The sequence below is a fragment of the Centropristis striata genome, chromosome 14, assembly GCF_030273125.1.
Source record: "Centropristis striata isolate RG_2023a ecotype Rhode Island chromosome 14, C.striata_1.0, whole genome shotgun sequence".
Lineage (NCBI taxonomy): Eukaryota > Metazoa > Chordata > Actinopteri > Perciformes > Serranidae > Centropristis > Centropristis striata.
The window spans coordinates 6,533,161-6,557,015 of NC_081530.1; the positions used below are offsets into that span (position 1 = coordinate 6,533,161).

General features: G+C 38.8%; 11 gene segments (V, D, J or C); 3 read left to right on the forward strand and 8 right to left on the reverse strand.

The window, feature by feature from the left end:
- Positions 1-1,569: 1,569 nt before the first annotated feature.
- LOC131985213 (Ig kappa chain V region 3547-like) lies at positions 1,570-2,051 on the reverse strand. The segment is given in 2 exon segments: positions 1,570-1,892; positions 2,000-2,051. Coding segments are annotated over 2 exon segments (375 nt in total).
- A 2,538-nt stretch (positions 2,052-4,589) lies between these two features.
- Positions 4,590-5,027, forward strand: LOC131985644 (Ig kappa-b4 chain C region-like). The segment is given in 1 exon segment: positions 4,590-5,027. A coding segment is annotated over 1 exon segment (267 nt).
- Positions 5,028-6,019: 992 nt separating this feature from the next.
- On the reverse strand, positions 6,020-6,563 carry LOC131985637 (immunoglobulin kappa variable 3-11-like). The segment is given in 2 exon segments: positions 6,020-6,327; positions 6,512-6,563. Coding segments are annotated over 2 exon segments (360 nt in total).
- Positions 6,564-7,246: 683 nt separating this feature from the next.
- LOC131985616 (Ig kappa chain V region 120-like) lies at positions 7,247-7,842 on the reverse strand. The segment is given in 2 exon segments: positions 7,247-7,683; positions 7,791-7,842. Coding segments are annotated over 2 exon segments (375 nt in total).
- Positions 7,843-9,734: 1,892 nt separating this feature from the next.
- On the reverse strand, positions 9,735-10,216 carry LOC131985214 (Ig kappa chain V region 3547-like). The segment is given in 2 exon segments: positions 9,735-10,057; positions 10,165-10,216. Coding segments are annotated over 2 exon segments (375 nt in total).
- A 1,631-nt stretch (positions 10,217-11,847) lies between these two features.
- LOC131985649 (Ig kappa-b4 chain C region-like) lies at positions 11,848-13,122 on the forward strand (the record flags this gene model as incomplete). The annotated part of the segment is given in 2 exon segments: positions 11,848-11,887; positions 12,718-13,122. Coding segments are annotated over 2 exon segments (375 nt in total), but the record flags the coding sequence as incomplete, so codon positions are not given.
- Positions 13,123-14,563: 1,441 nt separating this feature from the next.
- On the reverse strand, positions 14,564-15,284 carry LOC131985621 (immunoglobulin kappa variable 6D-21-like). The segment is given in 2 exon segments: positions 14,564-15,048; positions 15,233-15,284. Coding segments are annotated over 2 exon segments (363 nt in total).
- Positions 15,285-16,629: 1,345 nt separating this feature from the next.
- Positions 16,630-17,120, reverse strand: LOC131985216 (Ig kappa chain V region 120-like). The segment is given in 2 exon segments: positions 16,630-16,961; positions 17,069-17,120. Coding segments are annotated over 2 exon segments (384 nt in total).
- A 594-nt stretch (positions 17,121-17,714) lies between these two features.
- LOC131985623 (Ig kappa chain V region 3368-like) lies at positions 17,715-18,261 on the reverse strand. The segment is given in 2 exon segments: positions 17,715-18,025; positions 18,210-18,261. Coding segments are annotated over 2 exon segments (363 nt in total).
- Positions 18,262-19,186: 925 nt separating this feature from the next.
- LOC131985217 (Ig kappa chain V region K16-167-like) lies at positions 19,187-19,668 on the reverse strand. The segment is given in 2 exon segments: positions 19,187-19,509; positions 19,617-19,668. Coding segments are annotated over 2 exon segments (375 nt in total).
- Positions 19,669-21,122: 1,454 nt separating this feature from the next.
- Positions 21,123-22,422, forward strand: LOC131985652 (immunoglobulin kappa constant-like; the record flags this gene model as incomplete). The annotated part of the segment is given in 2 exon segments: positions 21,123-21,153; positions 21,984-22,422. Coding segments are annotated over 2 exon segments (366 nt in total), but the record flags the coding sequence as incomplete, so codon positions are not given.
- Between the last annotated feature and the right edge of the window lie 1,433 nt (positions 22,423-23,855).

Consider the following 23,855-nt stretch of genomic DNA (forward strand, 5'->3'; position numbering starts at 1 on the left):
TAAAGTCGACCTGTACTCCTTTTTATGACTACAGTCCCTCAGATTTGAAAAAAAAAACGTGATAATGATCTCATTCTAAAACTCTAAAGTCACTACTGGTTAATGCCCCAAGACACTTTGTACAAATCAGTGTTGTACTGAACTCAGCCTAGTCTGGTTCAAAGCAGGTAAATGATGTTTACAACTTTTACAACTTTCTACTCTGAAACTGTCTCAGTAGCCACTTTCATATTGCCATCCCCTCAAATGTTCCGCTATATTGCCGGAAAGATCTGTGCCGGCTTTTCGCCTCAGGGCGTTAATAGTGATCCCGTGAAGGCGTGATATTCGTGACCATTCATAGTGCAGTCCAGCGTCGCAGAACGAGGTGGGAGGAGACGATAGTGACGTGCGACAGAGCAGCAGCAGTGCTGCACAGTAGCACAGTGCTAATAGGCTAACAGTTAGCTCTTTAGCAGTGTGTATGTGCTGCAGCAGCATGTGTTCACTTAGCGACCTCTGTTTGTTTAAAACAAGCACCGGACACTCTGTGCACAGTTAGTATGCCGGTTTGTTTACCATAAGTGATGGACGCTGTGCACAGTTAGCAACGGTGGCCGCAGTTATTGTGCTGCTGAACATGATTGGATGGCTGTTGGACCAAGTGGGATGTGTGTGTTAGACGTCACGCGCATCAAATATTCTGCCTTGACGGGATGGCCCGTTCATAGTGGTCCCGCTTCCAACAGTCCCACCAATTTTCCTCCTCTGTGACTACCTCTGGAGGAGGAATATTGGCGGCATCACTTGATCCCGTCATCTTGCTTCTGGCGTGTTTATAGGGCAGGCGAGTCATTACAGGGTCGTAAATGTCCCGGAAGAAAACAGCACTATGAAAAGGGCCAGTGATTAAAGCTGTAAAAGATTTACATTCATATTCAGGATACGTCTTTAGACACTGATTTTAATTCATGATGAACTAACATCATGGTATTTTTAATTCATGAAGGGAAAAAAATTGTTGAACCCCAATTTGTATTTTCAACAAAGATAAAGGTTGTCTTTTCCACTTTCCTCTCAGTAATTTATTATAGTGAAATCTTATTCATGCTTCAGCTGCTGCAGGTCTAATATTGTCTCACATATTGTCATATTTATTTGTGTTTACAAAATGCCAACAAATGTGTGATGAGCCTGAAGGCAGCAGGAACAATAATAGAAAGGTTTCAAGTAGTGACAAGGTAACTTTCTGTCTACAGATAAGCTGGTTCATGATTATTGGGACGAGCAGCTGTAAGTGTCCTCAGCTGGAAAAATAGCTTTTCTAAAAGTCATTTGAAGTGATTATAATGAATTTAGTCTTTGTAATAGAGTCTGTTTAAATGGTCATCAGGCCTGTGAGAATAAATTAAACGTGAGCGTGTGTGTGTGTGTGTGGGGTGGGGGGGGTGGGGTGGGGGGGGGGGGGGGGGGGGGGGTGTACAGTGTGTGTCCAGTGAAGTGTGTCAGTCTCTGCAGTAGCTTCCAGCTGCAGCAGTCAGTTCAGTTTCTGTTCAGTCTGACTGAGGGAGGTTTTTGTACGACGCTTTTTCACTGTGTGAACACGTACTGACTGTTGGGATAGTGAAAACTCTGACAGTAGTAAACTGCTGCATCTTCAGTCTGAACTCCGCTGATGGTCAGAGTGAAGTCAGAGTTTGATCCACTGCCTGTAAAACGACCTGGAGTCCCTGACTGACGAGTGCTAGCAGAGTAAATGAGCAGTTTAGGAGTTCCTCCATCTCTCTGTTGGTACCAGGCTAATTGGTTCGTGACATAAACATCCTGACTGGTCCTACAGCTGATGGAGACGGAGCCTCCCGGAGCAGAGCTCACTGCTCCAGGCTGAGTCAGAGTGTACTGTCCTCTGGACTCTGAGGACACAGAGACAGAAACATAAAGCTGCGTCATGGTTTTGTCAGCTTCATTTCAGAGTGACGGATGTTCATAGAGGAGAGGAGTTTGATTCTCTGGACTTTACCTGTGAAACAGCAGCAGAGGAGAGTCCAGATGAGGACGCAGATCAAAGTCATGTTTTTGATGAGGAGGATTTCTGTGGCTTCTGTTGTCATGAAGGACAGCTGTCAGTCATCCAGTGTTCAACTCTCAGGACTATAAACTCTCCCAGAGCACTGGAGCATGGTGCTGCTGATGCAAAGTGGCTCTCTATGGAAATGCTCTGACTGGCTCCAACAGGGACCTGGATCACTCTGATGAACTGATTGATAATCATCATCATCATAGTATTGATTAGAAATGTTTCAGTGCTCTCATTGGTGCCTTGGTCAGAAATCAGCATCCCCCTGCCTTATTTGGGGATCTATCTAAGGCAGGGATGGGCAACTTAATTGCTGGAGGGGGCCACAATTTTTCATGGACACTACCACAGGGCCACATGTAGAACCGTGCAATTCACCAGATATGATGAAACTGCAATTTTCAATATGTTTACAGTGCAGTAACTTAACATATTTCATGCTCTAATGCATGTATACTAGTATAAATAGCTATACAAAAGGTTTGAAGGAAACAAAAAACAACCACTTTCTGTGATTTCTTTTTTTTTTATTATCAGTGCAACAATAGCAGACCACCATTAATTGCAAAAAGTAATTCTGTGCATTTTTACACTGCACTTTTAAGATTTCATGCTCAAATGCATGTAGTTGTACTGTGGGCCACTTCAAGTAAGGGCACGGGCCGTATGCGGCCCCCAGGCCTCCAGTTGCCCCTGATCTAAGGCATTTGATTCAGTGGACCATGAACTGCTGCTGAACAAACTTAGGAATGCTTGGCTCAGTGCTAAGGCTGCTAAATGCTTCAGACATTATTTGGTTTCTTGAGATAACTAAAGGTGTCCTCCAGGGTTCCATTTTGTGACCCATTTAGTTCTCTACTTAAAAAATGACTTGGGTAAACACATCCAAGCAAAAATACAAATCTTTACTGATGACACTGTTATTTATATGTATGCTTTTTTATATGTGTCTGATAATTACTAACATTAGCATGAGTCATTGGAGACTTTAATACTTAAACAAATTTTAATCAGTACATTAATTCAAAATCTGAGAGAAAACATGTTGAATGATATTTGTTATATTTTAATATATAACAACAAAATTGTCAATTATTACTCAAAATATATACATATGAACCAAATGATACATTTTTAATATGAGGCAAGTGGGTGTTTCAACAATGCAGGCTAATTTTAGTGATTGTGTTTGTGTCAAAGTCAGAGAGCCGTGTCTCTCTACAGTGAGAGGTTTTTGTACGGCGGCTCAATGAGTTTGTATCACTGTGGTACACGTTCGGTGGAGGAACCAGACTGGAATTGGGAAGTAAGTCAAATATCTAACATTTTTAATATTTAATGAGTCATATTTCTTTATATTTTTTATATTGCACAGTCCAGGATAAAGATAGTTACTTTATCATTTTCATTGATATGTTTTTGAACAAAGATTTAAGTTGCTGAAGTTAACTTCAGCAACATAACTTCAAAAACTCACTGTAATGCAAATAATGAAAATATTTTGAATCACAGGATAAATGACTATTTCCAACTTTTATGGTTGAGTATCAATTTTTAGGGTTTGTAGGTTTTTTTGAGTCAGACAAAGTCAGAGAGCCGTGTCTCTCTACAGTGAGAGGTTTTTGTACGGCGGCTCAATGAGTTTGTATCACTGTGGTACACGTTCGGTGGAGGAACCAGACTGGATGTTGGAAGTAAGTCAAATGTTTATTTAAAAAAGTTAATGTACAAATAATTGGCATAATATTCTATAATGATTGAAAATCTGTTTTTTGATGTGTGATTTATCCATAAAACTCTCAGTAATGTTTTTATTGCTCTTCATTCACCATGGAGACTAATTTAGCTTCATTTACTTCATGCTGAAGTTTAACCGCTTTTAGTAAAAATATAAAAACTTTACTTCTTGTTTACCTTTTTTAGTACTTACTGCAAAACTGATTGCAAAGAACAGTTTTTAAATTCACAGCATAATAATAACTGTTGTTATGGTGGATTATCTTCATGAAGTAACATTGAACAAAGTGGAGATAAAGATTGGCGATACATTTGTTTTGTAATCTTTATATTGTGTCATTTATTGTTGCAGTTGTTTTTAGTCTTTAAATCGTTTCAACAGTTTAGTAAATAATGACTGAAATCAACACAAAGAATATTTAATTGCTGTCAGTTTATATTCTGTATGTATTGATGTTAACTTTTACAACTTAAACAGTGTGTAGTTAAGGTTTATATGCTGTTGATGAGAGTTTAAAAAAGTTGCCTGCTTCTTTTATTTCCAGTGTAGTTTGATACATTTCAGCTCATTCTGTACGATGATTATCTCTGTGCTGATGTGCATGAGAGGCTTCTTAAAGGGAAGTGAAACAATGTGCGAGTGAGTGACTGGTGGAGCAGAAAAAACATCTGACAGAAACTCTTTAAAAGGAGAAAATCAACTCTCACACAGGAAAGGTGTCCAAGTGTCTGCTGCTTGATTGACAGTTGTGTGGTCCCGCTGTCCTCTAATCTGATTGGTGTCTCCTAGGTGATGCCCGTCCCACCCTGACGGTGCTGCCCCCCTCCAGTGAGCAGCTGCAGCAGGGGGAGGCCACGCTCATGTGCCTGGCCAACAAGGGCTTCCCCTCAGACTGGAGTCTGTCCTGGAAGGTGGACGGCAGCAGCAGCAGCAGCAGCAGCATCAGCTGGGAGCAGAGCAGCAGCCCCGGGGTGCTGGAGAAGGACGGCCACTACAGCTGGAGCAGCACCCTGAGGCTCTCTGCAGACCAGTGGAGGAAGGTGGGCTCTGTGACCTGTGAGGCCACCCAGGGCTCCCAGACTCCGCTCTCAGAGACTCTGAGGAGAGACCAGTGTCCCCAGTCCTGACCTGACTCACTGGTTTTACTCTGCTGCTGCTCTCACTCTGCACTCTGTAACTCTCTCTTTCTCTCATGTTCTTGCTTGTGTTGATGCTTTCAAATTTTTAAAGCAATAAAGATTTGATTATATATATAATGAAAATCATTGACTCCCTTTTTTTTTTAAATATAAAAGATATTAGGAGCATTCTTGAGATTAATGCACAGTAAACAAAGCATTTGAACTCAAAAATCTGAATAATAGTAAGGATGTACACAGGATTAGGAATAAAAGGCAGCATATCATGTGCATAAAGTGATATAAGATTAATCAAATTTAAGATATTAACCAAAATAAAAAGAACAAGTTTTCATTTTAAATGCATTCATCTCATTTTTATATAGAGATTTCCAGTGTAATGAATAATAATTCACCTATCAGCTGCAGAATCAGTCTTGACATGAAAGAGAGGATATTTTATTGAAACAAGACCTTTTCATCAAATCAGCTCAGCCCGAACATATTATAAAATCATATTCACTCTCATATGTTGATGGAATAAATTAAAATACAGGATCCATTTAACACAAACTGACTGAGTTTCATTTAGGGTCAAATCACTTGGATTTATGTAAATTAAGGTGATAATTTTAAATCATGCTCAGTGTCTTACTCTCTACTAAACTGTACTGTAATATAAATTTTGACTTAACTACATGAAACTGTTGCAAATGTTGAGTACAATAAAATTCATCAGCAATATTATGAAAATTATAACAGTATGAATCTATTTTGATTTGTAAGAGCAAACATTCTTTGTTTTATGGTCTGAGTTTAAAATGTAAGACATTTTCAACATGAATTTATTCATTCATGTTTATTTTTTATTTATGAACAAATTATAGTAGCAGGAATTATTCATGTGATTATAACTTTCAGCAAGCTTATATTCAACAACCAAGCTAAAAAAATAAAAAACTCCTACAACTAAAATGAACAAAAATATTAAATGTTTTCAGGATTAAACTGATAATTTTATCAATCATGTAGTGTTGTAGTTAATGTGCAGCTGTAGAGTCAGATCAGTTCCTCTTTATATGAGGGAGGTTTTTGTACTGCGTTGTATCACTGTGTGAGTGGCCAGCTGCTACACTGCTGACAATAGTAATCTCCTGCATCTTCAGTCTGAACTCCACTGATGGTCAGAGTGAAGTCAGTTCCAGATCCACTCCCACTGAAACGACCTGCAACTCCAGACTGACGACTTGTAGAAGAATAAATCAAGAGTGTAGGAGGTTGTCCAGATTTTTGAAGGTACCAGCCAAGACAACCACCAGCACTTGAACTGGCTTTACATGTGATAGAGACAGTCTCTCCTGGAACAACAGACTGAGATCCAGGAGACTGAGTCAGGATGATGTCTCCTGATGAACCTGGAGAACATGAAAAGAGGAGAAGTGTGATTGATTAATATCAGAAGAGTGTCATTTCTCTAAGATGCAGACGAGATGGAAAAAGGTAAATGCTGCTTGTTCCAGTGTTTCTCCATCACAGCAGAACATCGTTGTGGTGAACCTGGTTTGATCCTGAAGCAAAGTTTTCAGAAGAGAGTCTCACCCTGAACAAGGAGCCCCAGGGTGAGCAGCAGTAGAATCAGTGATATCTTCATTGTGCTGCCGGCGTGTCGGTGTGTGTGAAAGGCCTGGACAGCCACTGATCAACACTGGCCTCTTAACAGCTGGGAGCAGAGAGGCAGGACACATATGCAAACACACAGAGGCAGTGAACTGCAGCTGTCCTCAACATGTCATGCTGTTTCCCTCTCACTGCTGAGAACATTGATCCTATTTATATGGTTATGTAGTCTAGGTTTGAAACAGCTGCCAGACCTTATAATACCTTGTGCAGACTAATTAACCTGTTCAATATAAAAGAAATAAAGTGGTTCGAGTAATGATTAACAGGGAGGTTTTGTTGATGTTTTTCAAGTCAGAGTCAAAGAAAGAATAAAGCAACTTTTTAAATCTTTTTTTTGTTTTTTTTACATCGGGGATATGTTTGGTTTACTTTATCTCATTTTGTGAAATGTGGATTCTTAACAAAACACTTGATGTGATGGGATTTTAAATAATCAGAGTGTCTGCACTACCTTTTCATCTTATTAATAACTGAAGGATCCTGAGCTGTTCAGTCTTTCTTTCTGTGCTCTGATTTAGTCGCCACATTCTGCTTTATGATGAGGAATAGATGAGGATTTTGGTAATTTATTAAAGACTGTCATCAGCATACAAAATAACTATTTTGATGGTCCGAGTCAGATTATGTCAAACAATGTGTGTGTGTGTGTGTGTGTGTGTACAGTGTTTGTCTAGTGAAGTGTGTCAGTCTCTGCAGTAGCTTCCAGCTGCAGCAGTCAGTTCAGTTTCTGTTCAGTCTGACTGAGGGAGGTTTTTGTACGACCCTTTTTCACTGTGTGAACACCCACTGACTGTTGGGATAGTGAAGACTCTGACAGTAGTAAACTGCTGCATCTTCAGTCTGAACTCCACTGATGGTCAGAGTGAAGTCAGAGTTTGATCCACTGCCAGTAAAACGACCTGGAATCCCTGACTGACGACTGCTAGCAAGGTAAATGAGCAGTTTAGGAGTTCCTCCATCTCTCTGTTGGTACCAGGCTAAATAGCTCCCACCATGAACATCCTGACTGGTCCTACAGCTGATGGAGACGGAGCCTCCCGGAGCAGACCTCACTGCTCCAGGCTGAGTCAGAGTGTACTGTCCTCTGGACTCTGAGGACACAGAGACAGAAACATAAAGCAGCGTCATGGTTTTGTCAGCTTCATTTCAGAGGGACGGATGTTCATAGAGGAGAGGAGTTTGATTCTCTGGACTTTACCTGTGAAACAGCAGCAGAGGAGAGTCCAGATGAGGACGCAGATCAAAGTCATGTTTTTGATGAGGAGGACTTCTGTGGCTTCTGTTGTCATGAAGGACAGCTGTCAGTCATCCAGTGTTCAACTCTCAGGACTATAAACTCTCCCAGAGCACTGGAGCATGGTGCTGCTGATGCAAAGTGGCTCTCTATGGAAATGCTCTGACTGTTTGCCAGCATCTTTTTTTGTGCATTAACATCTTTGATTAAAGGTTGGTCTACAAATCAAATCAATGTCTTGTACCACACATTTAACAACTTATATAAAATATCATGATGATTTTTGGACATTTTGGGACTCCTGTTGTGAGTTTACTTATGAACCAGCTGAGTGTTACAATACAGACTGAATTAAATGAGTGTTGATATTAAAGTAGACCTGTACTCCTTTTTATGACTACAGTCCCTCAGATTTGAAAAAAGGTATTAATGATCTCATTCTAAAACTCTAAAGTCATTACTGGTTAATGCCCCAAGACACTTTGTACAAGTCAGTGTTCAAAGCGGTTCAAAGCAGGTAAATGAGGTTTACAACCTTTACAACTATCTACTCTGAAACTATCTCAGTAGCCACTTTCAGATTGTCGTCCCCTCAAATGTTCTGCTATATTGCCGGAAATATCTGTGCCGGCTTTTCGCCTCAGGGCATTAATAGTGATCCCGTGAAGGCGTGATATTGTGCAGTGCTGCACAGTAGCACAGTGCTAATAGGCTAACAGTTAGCTCTTTAGCAGTGTGTATGTGCTGCAGCAGTATGTGTTCACTTAGTGACCTCCGTTTATTCAAAACAAGCATTGGACACTCTGTGCACAGTTAGCATGCAAGTTTGTTTACTACAAGTGATGGACGCTGTGCACAGTTAGCGACGGTGGCCGCAGTTTTTGTGCTGCTGAACATGATTGGATGGCTGTTGGACCAAGTGGGATGTGTGTGTTAGACGTCACGCGCATCAAATATTCTGCCTTGACGGGATGGCCCGTTCATAGTGGTCCCGCTTCCAACAGTCCCACCAATTTTCCTCCTCTGTGACTACCTCTGCAGGAGAAATATTGGCGGCATCACTTGATCCCGTCATCTTGCTTCTGCCGTGTTTATAGGGCAGGCGAGTCATTACAGGGACGTAAATGTCCCGGAATGAAACAGCACTATGAAAAGGGCCAGTGATTAAAGCTGTAAAAGATTTACATTCATATTCAGGTCACGTCTATACACACTGATTTTAATTCGTAATGAACTATCATCATGGTATTTTTAATACATGAAGGGAAAAAATTGTTTAACCCAATTTTTTATTTTCAACAAAGATAAATGTTGTCTTTTCCACTTTCCTCTCAGTGATTTATTATAGTGAAATCTGATTCATGCTTCAGCTGCTGCAGGTCTAATATTGTCTCACATATTGTCATATGTATTTGTGTTTACATAATGTCAACAAATGTGATGAGTCTGAAGGCAGCAGGAACAATAATAGAAAGGTTTCAAGTAGTGACAAGGTAATTTTCTGTCTACAGATAAGCTGGTTGATGATTATTGAATGAGCTTTCTTGATTCCTGTGGTCTATGTCTAGTACCATCAGGTTGAATGCACTTATTGTTAATCGCTTTGGACAAAAGCGTCAGCTAAATGACATGTAATGTAATGTAATGTAATTATTGGGACGAGCAGCTGTAACTATCCTCAGCTGGAAAAATAGCTTTTCTAAAAGTCATTTGAAATGATTATAATGAATTTAGTCTTTGTAATAGGGTCTGTTTTATTGGTTCTCACTGGTGTGTGTGTGTGTGTGTGTGCAGTGTGTACAGTGTGTGTCTAGTGATGTGTGTCAGTCTCTGCAGTAGCTTCCAGCTGCAGCAGTCAGTTCAGTTTCTGTTCAGTCTGACTGAGGGAGGTTTTTGTACGACGCTTTTTCACTGTGTGAACACGTACTGACTGTTGGGGATGTGAAGACTCTGACAGTAGTAAACTGCTGCATCTTCAGTCTGAACTCCACTGATGGTCAGAGTGAAGTCAGAGTTTGATCCACTGCCTGTAAAACGACCTGGAATCCCTGACTGACGATTGCTAGCAAGGTAAATGAGCAGTTTAGGAGTTCCTCCATCTCTCTGTTGGTACCAGTGTAAAAAGCTCCCAGCATAAACATCCTGACTGGTCCTACAGCTGATGGAGACGGAGCCTCCCGGAGCAGACCTCACTGCTCCAGGCTGAGTCAGAGTGTACTGTCCTCTGGACTCTGAGGACACAGAGACAGAAACATAAAGCAGCGTCATGGTTTTGTCAGCTTCATTTCAGAGGGACGGATGTTCATAGAGGAGAGGAGTTTGATTCTCTGGACTTTACCTGTGAAACAGCAGCAGAGGAGAGTCCAGATGAGGACGCAGATCAAAGTCATGTTTTTGATGAGGAGGATTTCTGTGGCTTCTGTTGTCATGAAGGACAGCTGTCAGTCATCCAGTGATCAACTCTCAGGACTATAAACTCTCCCAGAGCACTGGAGCATGGTGCTGCTGATGCAAAGTGGCTCTCTATGGAAATGCTCTGACTGACTCCAACAGGGAGCTGGATCACTCTGATAAACTGATTGATAATCAGCATCATCATAGTATTGATTAGAAATGTGTCCATGCTCTCATTAGTACCTTGGTCAGAAATCAGCATCCCCCTGCCTTATTTGGGGATCTATCTAAGGCAGGGATGGGCAACTTAATTGCTGGAGGGGGCCACAATTTTTCATCGACACTACCACAGGGCCACATGTAGCACCATGCAATTCACCAGATATGATGAAACTGCAATTTTCAATATGTTTACAGTGCAGTAACTTAACTTATTTCATGCTCTAATGCATGTATAACAGTATAAATAGCTATACAAAAGGTTTGAAGCAAACAAAAAATAACCACTTTCTGTGATTTCTCTTTTTTTTTTATCAGTGCAATAACAGCAGACCAACATGAATTGCAAAAAGTAATTCTGTGCATTTTTACACTGCACTTTTAAGATTTCATGCTCAAATGCATGTAGTTGTACTGTGGGCCACTTCAAGTAAGGGCGCGGGCCGTATGGCCGCAGGCATTTGATTCAGTGGACCATGAACTGCTGCTGAACAAACTTAGGAATGCTTGGCTCAGTGCTAAGGCTGCTAAATGCTTCAGACATTATTTGGTTTCTTGAGATAACTAACGGTGTCCTCCAGGGTTCCATTTTGGGACCCATTTAGTTCTACTTAAAAAATGACTTGGGTAAACACATCCAAGCAAAAATACAAATCTTTACTGATGACACTGTTATTTATATGTATGCTTTTTTATATGTGTCTGATAATTAGTAACATTAGCATGAGTCATTGGAGACTTTAACACTTAAACACATTTTAATCAGTACATTAATTCAAAGTCTGAGAGAAAACATGAATGATATTTGTTATATTTTAATATATTACAACAAAATTGTCAATTATTACTCAAAATATATACATATGAACCAAATGATACATTTTTAATATAAGGAAAGTGGGTGTTTTAACAATGCAGGCTAATTTTAGTGATTGTGTTTGTGTCAAAGTCAGAGAGCCGTGTCTCTCTGCAGTGAGAGGTTTTTGTACGGCGGCTCAATGAGTTTGTATCACTGTGGTACACGTTCGGTGGAGGAACCAGACTGGAATTGGGAAGTAAGTCAAATATCTAACATTTTTTATATTTAATGTGCCATATTTCTTTCTATTTTTTATATTGCACAGTCCAGGATAAAGATAGTTGCTTTATCATTTTCATTGATCCGTTTTTGAACAAAGATTTTTGTACTCAGAGACAAAGTTGACTTCAGCAACATAACTTCAAAAACTCACTGTAATACAAATAATGAAAATATTTTGAATCACAGGATAAATGACTATTTCCAACTTTTATGGTTAAGTATCAATTTTAGGGCCTGTAGGTTTAGTTGAGTCAGACAAAGTCAGAGAGCCGTGTCTCTCTACAGTGAGAGGTTTTTGTACGGCGGCTCAATGAGTTTGTATCACTGTGGTTCACGTTCGGTGGAGGAACCAGATTGGATGTTGGAAGTAAGTCAAATGTTTATTTAAAAAAGTTAATGTACAAATAATTGGCATAATATTCTATCATACTTGAAAATCTGTTTTTTGATGTGTGATTTATCCATAAAACTCTCAGTAATGTTTTTATTGCTCTTCATTCACCATGGAGACTAATTTAGCTTCATTTAACTTCATGCTGAAGTTTAACCACTTTAAGTAAAAATGTAAAAACTTCTTGTTTACTTTTTTAGTACTTACTGCAAAACTGATTGTAAAGAGCATTTTTTAAATTCACACTATAATAATAACTGTTGTTATGGTAGATTATCTTCATGAAGTAACATTGAACAAAGTGGAGATAAAGATTGGAGATAGATTTGTTTTGTATTCTTTATATTGTGTAATTTATTGTTGCACTTTTTTTATTCTTTAAATCCTTTCAACAGTTTACTAAATAATGACCAAATAATAATCAACACGAAGAACATTTAATTGCTGTCAGTTTATTTTCTGATTTTTTTATGTTAAATTTAACAACTTAAACAATGTGTAGTTAAGGTTTATATGCTGTTGATGAGATCTTAAAAAAGTTGCCTGCTTCTTTTATTCCCAGTGTAGTTTGATATATTTTGGCTCATTCTGTACGATGATTCTCTCTGTGCTGATGTGCATGAGAGGCTTCTTAAAGGGAAGTGAAACAATGTGTGAGTGAGTGACTGGTGGAGCAGAAAAAACATCTGACAGAAACTCCTTAAAGGAGAAAATCAACTCTCACACAGGAAAGGTGTCCAAGTGTCTGCTGGTTGATTGACAGTTGTGTGGTCCCGCTGTCCTCTAATCTGATTGGTGTCTCCTAGGTGATGCCCGTCCCACCCTGACGGTGCTGCCCCCCTCCAGTGAGCAGCTGCAGCAGGGGGAGGCCACGCTCATGTGCCTGGCCAACAAGGGCTTCCCCTCAGACTGGAGTCTGTCCTGGAAGGTGGACGGCAGCAGCAGCAGCAGCAGCATCAGCTGGGAGCAGAGCAGCAGCCCCGGGGTGCTGGAGAAGGACGGCCACTACAGCTGGAGCAGCACCCTGAGGCTCTCTGCAGACCAGTGGAGGAAGGTGGGCTCTGTGACCTGTGAGGCCACCCAGGGCTCCCAGACTCCGCTCTCAGAGACTCTGAGGAGAGACCAGTGTCCCCAGTCCTGACCTGACTCACTGGTTTTACTCTGCTGCTGCTCTCACTCTGCAGTCTGTAACTCTCTCTTTCTCACATGTTCTTGCTTGTCTTGATGCTTTCAAATTTTTTAAGCAATAAAGATTTGATTATATGTATTATGAAAATGTCTTTTGACTCTCTTTCTTTGACATACATAAGATATAACAGTCCAGCCTAAAACGGTATAGTTCAGAGTAGTTTTTAGTGGTTTTAAGAGGTTATTCTTGAATTTTTTATTTATTTTTATGTAAATTAATTAAACTAAGTAAAAACTGTGATACCATTTCAATGGAAAATCCCAAAGATGTCTGCTCAAACTAATTCATACCTTTGAAGGTGTGATGTTCAGGTTCTTGTTAAATATTACCTATTAATAAATAGTAGTGAGGATTCACAGAATTAGAAATAAAAAGCAGCATTTCATCTACATAAAGTAATATAATATGAATAAAATATGAGATTTTTCAACAACACCGTTCTTTAATGCTAATTTTATCTTATTAAAGTGTATTCATTTAAATCTTTGATCACTCTCAGAGACTCTGAGGAGAGACCAGTGTCCCCAGTCCTGACCTGACTCATTGGTTTTACTCTGCTGCTGCTGCTTTTAATTGATATTGTTTGGAAAAAAGATCCACGACAACATTACATTTTCTCTTCTCTGAAAGCAGCATGGATTTAATCAAGATATGAACAGATGGATGAAAGTAAAAATCTAAAAAATAATTTCAGTATTATAAAAGTATGTTGTATAAATCCTAATTCAGGACAATGTCTTTCTACTCACTCACACAAGATTAGGAAAGAATTGTAGAGCATCGTAAAAAATAATGATATGACATGGGTCTCAGCGGAAAACAAAGTGCTGCTGACCTTTTAAAGAACAATTATGTTTGCTCTGCATTACATTATTTCATTGCACTGGTTAGGTTTTAAAATGACATCTTTGTAATATCTCTTAATGTCTTAAAAGCTACTATTTGCTGAGAAAAGCCTCTATCTGTTTCCTTTATTTAAAAGTATAGAGGGTTTTGTTTACTTATATTTTCAGGTTGAACCTTTTCATGTAAACCCACCCTGGCATATCTTTACCTGAGTCATTAATGTTTTATTAGCATCTAGGTGATAGATAAAACCCTTTCAAAATACTTAGAAAGGTTTAATATCAAAAAGCCTGGGTATGAAATATAAACCTTATCAATAAACTACTACTGTCTAACTTTGTTACATTATTTGTTCACATTGACTGAAACCTCATTTCTAAAACAAAAGTAACTGTAAAACCTTATTTTTATGTTATGTTTGAATTAAGAATTATTTAATTTCACCAAACACTTTGCGTTATTGTTAAATTACTCATAAAAATCATATTAAGACACTGAAAGTCATGTCATTTTTTAAATACATGTCTTAATCATTTGTGTCTTTTTTTAAGAATATCTCACAAAAGCAGACATGAGAAATGGCTGTTAATAAAGTTTTTTAAAACCTGTTTGGTGAAAGCTATCAATAAAGTTAGGTACTGGCACAAGGGAATATTGTACGTCCATGATTGTGATTCACTTTTTTGTACTTTTGAGACTTTTATTCGTATGTCTCGTGTTGTAGTTAATGTGCAGCTGTTGAGTCGGATCAGTTCCTCTTTATATGAGGGAGGTTTTTGTACGGCGTTGTATCACTGTGTGCACGGGAAGCTGTGACCACTCTGTGAACAGTAATAATCTCCTGCATCTTCAGTCTGAACTCCACTGATGGTCAGAGTGAAGTCAGTTCCAGATCCACTCCCACTGAAACGACCTGCAACTCCAGACTGACGACTTGTAGAATAATTAATCAAGAGTTTGGGAGATTGTCCAGATTTTTGAAGATACCAGTGAAGATAGCTGCTTATATCTGAACTGGCTTTACATGTGATAGAGACAGTCTCTCCTGGAACAACAGACTGAGATCCAGGAGACTGAGTCAGGATGATGTCTCCTGATGAACCTGGAGAACATAAAAAGAGGAAAAGTGTGATTGATTAATATCAGAAGAGTGTCATTTCTCTAAGATGCAGACGAGATGGAAAAAGGTAAATGCTGCTTGTTCCAGTGTTTCTCCATCACAGCAAAACATCGTTGTGGTGAACCTGGTTTGATCCTGAAGCAAAGTTTTCAGAAGAGAGTCTCACCCTGAACAAGGAGCCCCAGGGTGAGCAGCAGTAGAATCAGTGATATCTTCATTGTGCTGCCGGCGTGTCAGTGTGTGTGAAAGGCCTGGACAGCCACTGATCAACACTGGCCTCTTAACAGCTGGGAGCAGAGAGGCAGGACACATATGCAAACACACAGAGGCAGTGAACTGTCAACCAAACCAAGTCAGGACACCTGATTCTGCTCATTATGCAAAAAAGGAATCATAATAGAAAATTTACTTTGAAGTTTTAGGGTACAACCCTCTTTTACCATAACCTTATTGGAAATTTGCCTTTTAGATTTTGTTTTACAGAAATGTATAGGAAGACAAGGAATGTAATAATAATAATAATAATAATAATAATAACAATAATAATAATAATAATAATGCATTCCATTCATACAGCGCTTTTCTAGGCATTCAAAGACGCTTTAATGCAAGTCAAGAGGTGACCTCTATGAACTGCAAGGAAATAAAGGGAGTCTTAATAATGATTTCCCTTTTTTTGTGGCTTTATTATCTATAGTTCCCACTAGAGTCTGACATTGACCTATGAAATGCACAGCAATATTTATTGCTGTCAGCATATATGTTGTCCAATATACACAGATATGACTACTTATATCAGAACATATAATTCAGAGAATGAGACTTGAGGCGATTTATAATTGGTGTGACAGATACATTTATGTTGGTATATACGTACATTCTATAAACGTTTATGTATCTACACAGCTGCTCTGAATCAGTTTTGTTAGTCCTTCCCTTCTCACAGTCCTTTTTTCTCTCCAGCCAATCAGTTGTCAGCTTGTTTTGCTGTCTAATCACCTCATTCTCCTCACCTGAGATTCTCTGCCAGTCTCTCCACCTGCAGGTCATCCCCTCATCACATGAGTTTGTATTTCAGTCCTGATTTTCAGTTGACTCAGTTTGTCTTGCCTCGATGGAACATGAATATTGTCTATATTGTCTAACACATATACATTTTCTATCCTTATTTTAGTTCCGAACATACAATTAGTAGTGAAGATAAAAAATGAAAAAACAAACCAAAAGATTCTACAAACAAGTATCTAGCTCCATTGCACAACATATGTTCTTCACTCACACAAGCCTTTATAAAAGACAGCAGAAGTTGTTATATTGTTTTTCATGTCAGAAGGAAGAGAAAATACTTCCTGCTTTTTAAATGATCTGAAATTTCTTCTACACAAAGAAACGACATAAGGTTAAGGGTCAATTAACTATGTGTGTGTGTGTGTGTGTGTGTGGGTACAGTGTGTACAGTGTGTGTCCAGTGAAGTGTGTCAGTCTCTGCAGTAGCTTCCAGCTGCAGCAGTCAGTTCAGTTTCTGTTCAGTCTGACTGAGGGAGGTTTTTGTACGACGCTTTTTCACTGTGTGAACACGTACTGACTGTTGGGATAGTGAAAACTCTGACAGTAGTAAACTGCTGCATCTTCAGTCTGAACTCCACTGATGGTCAGAGTGAAGTCAGAGTTTGATCCACTGCCTGTAAAACGACCTGGAGTCCCTGACTGACAAGTGCTAGCACGGTAAATGAGCAGTTTAGGAGTTTCTCCATCTCTCTGTTGGTACCAGGCTAAATAGTGATTGCTGCTCGAAGTGTAAACATCCTGACTGGTCCTACAGCTGATGGAGACGGAGCTTCCCAGAGCAGACCTCACTGCTCCAGGTTGAGTAAGAGTGTACTGTCCTTTGGACTCTGAGGACACAGAGACAGAAACATAAAGCAGCTTCATGGTTTTGTCAGCTTCATTTCAGAGGGACGAATGTTCATAGAGGAGAGGAGTTTGATTCTCTGGACTTTACCTGTGAAACAGCAGCAGAGGAGAGTCCAGATGAGGACGCAGATCAAAGTCATGTTTCTGATGAGGAGGATTTCTGTGGCTTCTGTTGTCATGAAGGACAGCTGTCAGTCATCCAGTGTTCAACTCTCAGGACTATAAACTCTCCCAGAGCACTGGAGCATGGTGCTGCTGATGCAAAGTGGCTCTCTATGGAAATGTTCTGACTGACTCCAACAGGGAGCTGGATCACTCTGATGAACTGATAATCAGCATTATAAGAGTATTGATTAGAAATGTTACAGTGCTCTTATTGGTGCCTTGGACAGAAATTATTTGTGGATCTATCTAAGGTATTTGATTCAGTGGTTCAATTCAATTAATTAATTAATAATTATATACATGTCTTTATCATTTGTGTCTTTTTTAAGAATATTTCACAAAAGCAGACATGAGAAATGGCTGTTAATAAAGTTTTTTAAAACCTGTTTGGTGAAAGCTATCAATAAAATCACGTACTGGCACAAGGGAATATTGTACGTCCATGATTGTGATTAACTTTTTTGGACTTTTGAGACTTTTATTCGTATGTCTCGTGTTGTAGTTAATGTGCAGCTGTTGAGTCGGATCAGTTCCTCTTTATATGAGGGAGGTTTTTGTACGGCGTTGTATCACTGTGTGAACGGGAAGCTGTGACCACTCTGTGAACAGTAATAATCTCCTGCATCTTCAGTCTGAACTCCACTGATGGTCAGAGTGAAGTCAGTTCCAGATCCACTCCCACTGAAACGACCTGCAACTCCAGACTGACGATTTGTAGAAGAATAAATCAAGAGTTTAGGAGGTTGTCCAGATTTTTGAAGATACCAGTGAAGAGAGCTGCCTATATCTGAACTGGCTTTACATGTGATAGAGACAGTCTCTCCTGAAACAACAGACTGAGATCCAGGAGACTGAGTCAGGATGATGTCTCCTGATGAACCTGGAGAACATGAAAAGAGGAGAAGTGTGATTGATTAATATCAGAAGAGTGTCATTTCTCTAAGATGCAGACGAGATGGAAAAAGGTAAATGCTGCTTGTTCCAGTGTTTCTCCATCACAGCAGAACATCGTTGTGGTGAACCTGGTTTGATCCTGAAGCAAAGTTTTCAGAAGAGAGTCTCACCCTGAACAAGGAGCCCCAGGGTGAGCAGCAGTAGAATCAGTGATATCTTCATTGTGCTGCCGGCGTGTCAGTGTGTGTGAAAGGCCTGGACAGCCACTGATCAACACTGGCCTCTTAACAGCTGGGAGCAGAGAGGCAGGACACATATGCAAACACACAGAGGCAGTGAACTGTCAACCAAACCAAGTCAGGACACCTGATACTGCTCATTATGGAAAAAAGGAATAATAATAGAAAATTTACTTTGAAGGTCTTTTAACCTAACCTTACCCGAAGTGTGTCAGGTAGATTTCATTTCACAGAAATTAATAGGAAGAGAGGGAATGTAATAATAAAAATAATAATCATAATAATCATAATAATAATGTTAATAATAACAATATTAATATATTCCATTCATATAGCGCTTTTCTAGGCACTCAAAGATGCTTAAATGCAAGTCAAGAGGCGACCTCTATGAACTGTAGTGAAATTAAGGGAATCTAAATAATGATATTGCCGACATTGACTTGTTTTCCTGCCTAATAACCTCATTCTCTATGGAACATGAATATTGTTGATATTGTCTAAAACAAATGCATTTTCTGTCCTTATTTTAGTTCCAAACATACAATTAGTAGTCAAGATGCAAATAGAAACCAAAAGATTCTACAAACAAGTATCTAGCTCCATTGCATAACTATGTGCTTCACTCACACAAGCCTTTATAAAAGACAGCAGAAAATTTTATATTGTTTTTCATGTCAGAAGGAAGGGAAAATGCTTACTGCTTTTTAAATGATCTGTAATTTCTTCTACACAAAGAAACGACAGAAGGTTAAGAGTCAATTAACTGTGTGTGTGTGTGTGTGTGTGTGTGTGTGTGTGTACAATGTTTGTCTAGTGAAGTGTGTCAGTCTCTGCAGTAGCTTCCAGCTGCAGCAGTCAGTTCAGTTTCTGTTCAGTCTGACTGAGGGAGGTTTTTGTACAACGCTTTTTCACTGTGTGAACACGTACTGATTGTTGGGATAGTGAAAACTCTTACAGTAGTAAACTGCTGCATCTTCAGTCTGAACTCCACTGATGGTCAGAGTGAAGTCAGATTTTGATCCACTGCCTGTAAAACGACCTGGAATCCCTGACTGACGAGTGCTAGCAGAGTAAATGAGCAGTTTAGGAGTTCCTCCATCTCTCTGTTGGTACCAGGCTAAAACGTTCCCACTATAAACATCCTGACTGGTCCTACAGCTGATGGAGACGGAGCCTCCCGGAGCAGACCTCACTGCTCCAGGCTGAGTCAGAGTGTACTGTCCTCTGGACTCTGAGGACACAGAGACAGAAACATAAAGCAGGGTCATGGTTTTGTCAGCTTCATTTCAGAGGGACGGATGTTCATAGAGGAGAGGAGTTTGATTCTCTGGACTTTACCTGTGAAACAGCAGCAGAGGAGAGTCCAGATGAGGACGCAGATCAAAGTCATGTTTTTGATGAGGAGGATTTCTGTGGCTTCTGTTGTCATGAAGGACAGCTGTCAGTCATCCAGTGTTCAACTCTCAGGACTATAAACTCTCCCAGAGCACTGGAGCATGGTGCTGCTGATGCAAAGTGGCTCTCTATGGAAATGCTCTGACTGACTCCAACAGGGAGCTGGATCACTCTGATAAACTGATTGATAATCAGCATCATCAGAGTATTGATTAGAAATGTTTCAGTGCTCTCATTGGTGCCTTGGACAGAAATCAGCATTACACTGCCTTATTTGTGGATCTATCTAAGGTATTTGATTCAGTGGTCCATGAACTGCTGCTGAACAAACTGAGGATTGCTGGCCTCAGTCCTCAGGGTGCTAAATGCTTTAGACATTATTTTGTACACTGAACTCAGTCTGTTCATGCAGAGGGCCACACATCAGACTTTCTTGAGATAACTAAAGGTGTCCCTCAGGGTTCCACTTTGGGACCTATTTGGTTCTCTACTATCATAAATTACTTGGATAATGACACTCAAGCAAAAATACACCTCTTTACTGATGACACTGTTATTTATATGCATGCTTTTTCTTGATCATAATCTACAATATATATGTGTATGATAATTACTAATATTAGCAGGAGTCATTGCAGAGTTTTCTCTGTCTCATATCCATTTGAAAAAAAGTCTAATTTTAATTAGTTTGTTGGAGAGGGAAATTAATATTAGTTGTAACTATTTATTAAAGACAATTTTCCATATATATTACTAGTATTATTAATCACTTTAACAAATATAAATCAGTTCGAATACATTCATTCAAAGTCCGAGAGAAAACCTGTTGAATGATATTTGTTACACTTAATATATTGCAACAAAATTGTCAATTATTACTCAAAATATATACATATGAACCAAATGATACATTTTTAATATAAGGCAAGTGGGTGTTTTAACAATACAGGCTAATTTTAGTGATTGTGTTTGTGTCAAAGTCAGAGAGCCGTGTCTCTCTACAGTGAGAGGTTTTTGTACGGCGGCTCAATGAGTTTGTATCACTGTGGTTCACGTTCGGTGGAGGAACCAGACTGGAATTGGGAAGTAAGTCAAATATATAACATTTTTAATATTTAGTAAGTCATATTTCTTTGTATTTTTTATATTGCACAGTCCAGGATAAAGATAGTTGCTTTATCATTTTCATCGATGCGTTTTTGAACAAAGATTTTTGTACTCAGAGACAAAGTTGACTTCAGCAACATAACTTCAAAAACTCACTGTAATACAAATAATGAAAATATTTTGAATCACAGGATAAATGACTATTTCCAACTTTTATGGTTGAGTATCAATTTTTAGGGTTTGTAGATTTAGTTGAGTCAGACAAAGTCAGAGAGCCGTGTCTCTCTACAGTGAGAGGTTTTTGTACGGCGCCTCAATGAGTTTGTATCACTGTGGTACACGTTCGGTGGAGGAACCAGACTGGATGTTGGAAGTAAGTCAAGTGTTTATTTAAAAAAGTTAACGTACAAATAATTGGCATAATATTCTATAATGATTGAAAATCTGTTTTTTGATGTGTGATTTATCCTTAAAACTCTCAGTTATGTTTTTATTGCTCTTCATTCACCATGGAGACTAATTTAGCTTAATTTACTTCATGCTGAAGTTTGACTGCTTTAAGTAAAAATATAAAAACTTTATTTCTTGTTCACTTTTTTACTACTTACTGCAAAACTGATTGTAAAGAACAAGTTTTAAATTCACAGTATAATAATAACTGTTGTTATGGTGGATTATCTTCATGAAGTAACATTGAACAAAGTGGAGATGAAGACTGGAGATAGATTTGTTTTGTAATCTTTATATTGTGTAATTTATTGTTGCAGTTGTTTTTAGTCTTTTAATCATTTGAACAGTTTATTAAATAATGACTGAAATCAACACGAAGAACATTTAATTGCTGTCAGTTTATTTTCTGATTTTTTATGTTAAATTTAACAACTTAAACAATGTGTAGTTAAGGTTTATATGCTGTTGATGAGAGTTTTAAAAAGTTGCCTGCTTCTTTTATTTCCAGTGTAGTTTGATATATTTCAGCTCATTTTGTACGATGATTCTCTCTGTGCTGATGTGCATGAGAGGCTTCTTAAAGGGAAGTGAAACAATGTGTGAGTGAGTGACTGGTGGAGCAGAAAAAACATCTGACAGAAACTCTTTAAAAGGAGAAAATCAACTCTCACACAGGAAAGGTGTCCAAGTGTCTGCTGCTTGATTGACAGTTGTGTGGTCCCGCTGTCCTCTAATCTGATTGGTGTCTCCTAGGTGATGCCCGTCCCACCCTGACGGTGCTGCCCCCCTCCAGTGAGCAGCTGCAGCAGGGGGAGGCCACGCTCATGTGCCTGGCCAACAAGGGCTTCCCCTCAGACTGGAGTCTGTCCTGGAAGCTGGACGGCAGCAGCAGCAGCAGCAGCAGCAGCTGGGAGCAGAGCAGCAGCCCCGGGGTGCTGGAGAAGGACGGCCACTACAGCTGGAGCAGCACCCTGAGGCTCTCTGCAGACCAGTGGAGGAAGGTGGGCTCTGTGACCTGTGAGGCCACCCAGGGCTCCCAGACTCCGCTCTCAGAGACTCTGAGGAGAGACCAGTGTCCCCAGTCCTGACCTGACTCACTGGTTTTACTCTGCTGCTGCTCTCACTCTGCACTCTGTAACTCTCTCTTTCTCACATGTTCTTGCTTGTCTTGATGCTTTCAAATTTTTTAAGCAATAAAGATTTGATTATATGTATTATGAAAATGTCTTTTGACTCTCTTTCTTTGACATACATAAGATATAACAGTCCAGCCTAAAACGGTATAGTTCAGAGTAGTTTTTAGTGGTTTTAAGAGGTTATTCTTGAATTTTTTATTTATTTTTATGTAAATTAATTAAACTAAGTAAAAACTGTGATACCATTTCAATGGAAAATCCCAAAGATGTCTGCTCAAACTAATTCATACCTTTGAAGGTGTGATGTTCAGGTTCTTGTTAAATATTACCTATTAATAAATAGTAGTGAGGATTCACAGAATTAGAAATAAAAAGCAGCATTTCATCTACATAAAGTAATATAATATGAATAAAATATGAGATTTTTCAACAACACCGTTCTTTAATGCTAATTTTATCTTATTAAAGTGTATTCATTTAAATCTTTGATCACTCTCAGAGACTCTGAGGAGAGACCAGTGTCCCCAGTCCTGACCTGACTCATTGGTTTTACTCTGCTGCTGCTGCTTTTAATTGATATTGTTTGGAAAAAAGATCCACGACAACATTATATTTTCTCTTCTCTGAAAGCAGCATGGATTTAATCAAGATATGAACAGATGGATGAAAGTAAAAATCTAAAAAATAATTTCAGTATTATAAAAGTATGTTGTATAAATCCTAATTCAGGACAATGTCTTTCTACTCACTCACACAAGATTAGGAAAGAATTGTAGAGCATCGTAAAAAATAATGATATGACATGGGTCTCAGCGGAAAACAAAGTGCTGCTGACCTTTTAAAGAACAATTATGTTTGCTCTGCATTACATTATTTCATTGCACTGGTTAGGTTTTAAAATGACATCTTTGTAATATCTCTTAATGTCTTAAAAGCTACTATTTGCTGAGAAAAGCCTCTATCTGTTTCCTTTATTTAAAAGTATAGAGGGTTTTGTTTACTTATATTTTCAGGTTGAACCTTTTCATGTAAACCCACCCTGGCATATCTTTACCTGATTCATTAATGTTTTATTAGCATCTAGGTGATAGATAAAACCCTTTCAAAATACTTAGAAAGGTTTAATATCAAAAAGCCTGGGTATGAAATATAAACCTTATCAATAAACTACTACTGTCTAACTTTGTTACATTATTTGTTCACATTGACTGAAACCTCATTTCTAAAACAAAAGTAACTGTAAAACCTTATTTTTATGTTATGTTTGAATTTAGAATTATTTAATTTCACCAAACACTTTGCGTTATTGCTAAATTACACATAAAAATCATATTAAGACACTGAAAGTCATGTCATTTTTTAAATACATGTCTTAATCATTTGTGTCTTTTTTTAAGAATATCTCACAAAAGCAGACATGAGAAATGGCTGTTAATAAAGTTTTTTAAAACCTGTTTGGTGAAAGCTATCAATAAAATTACGTACTGGC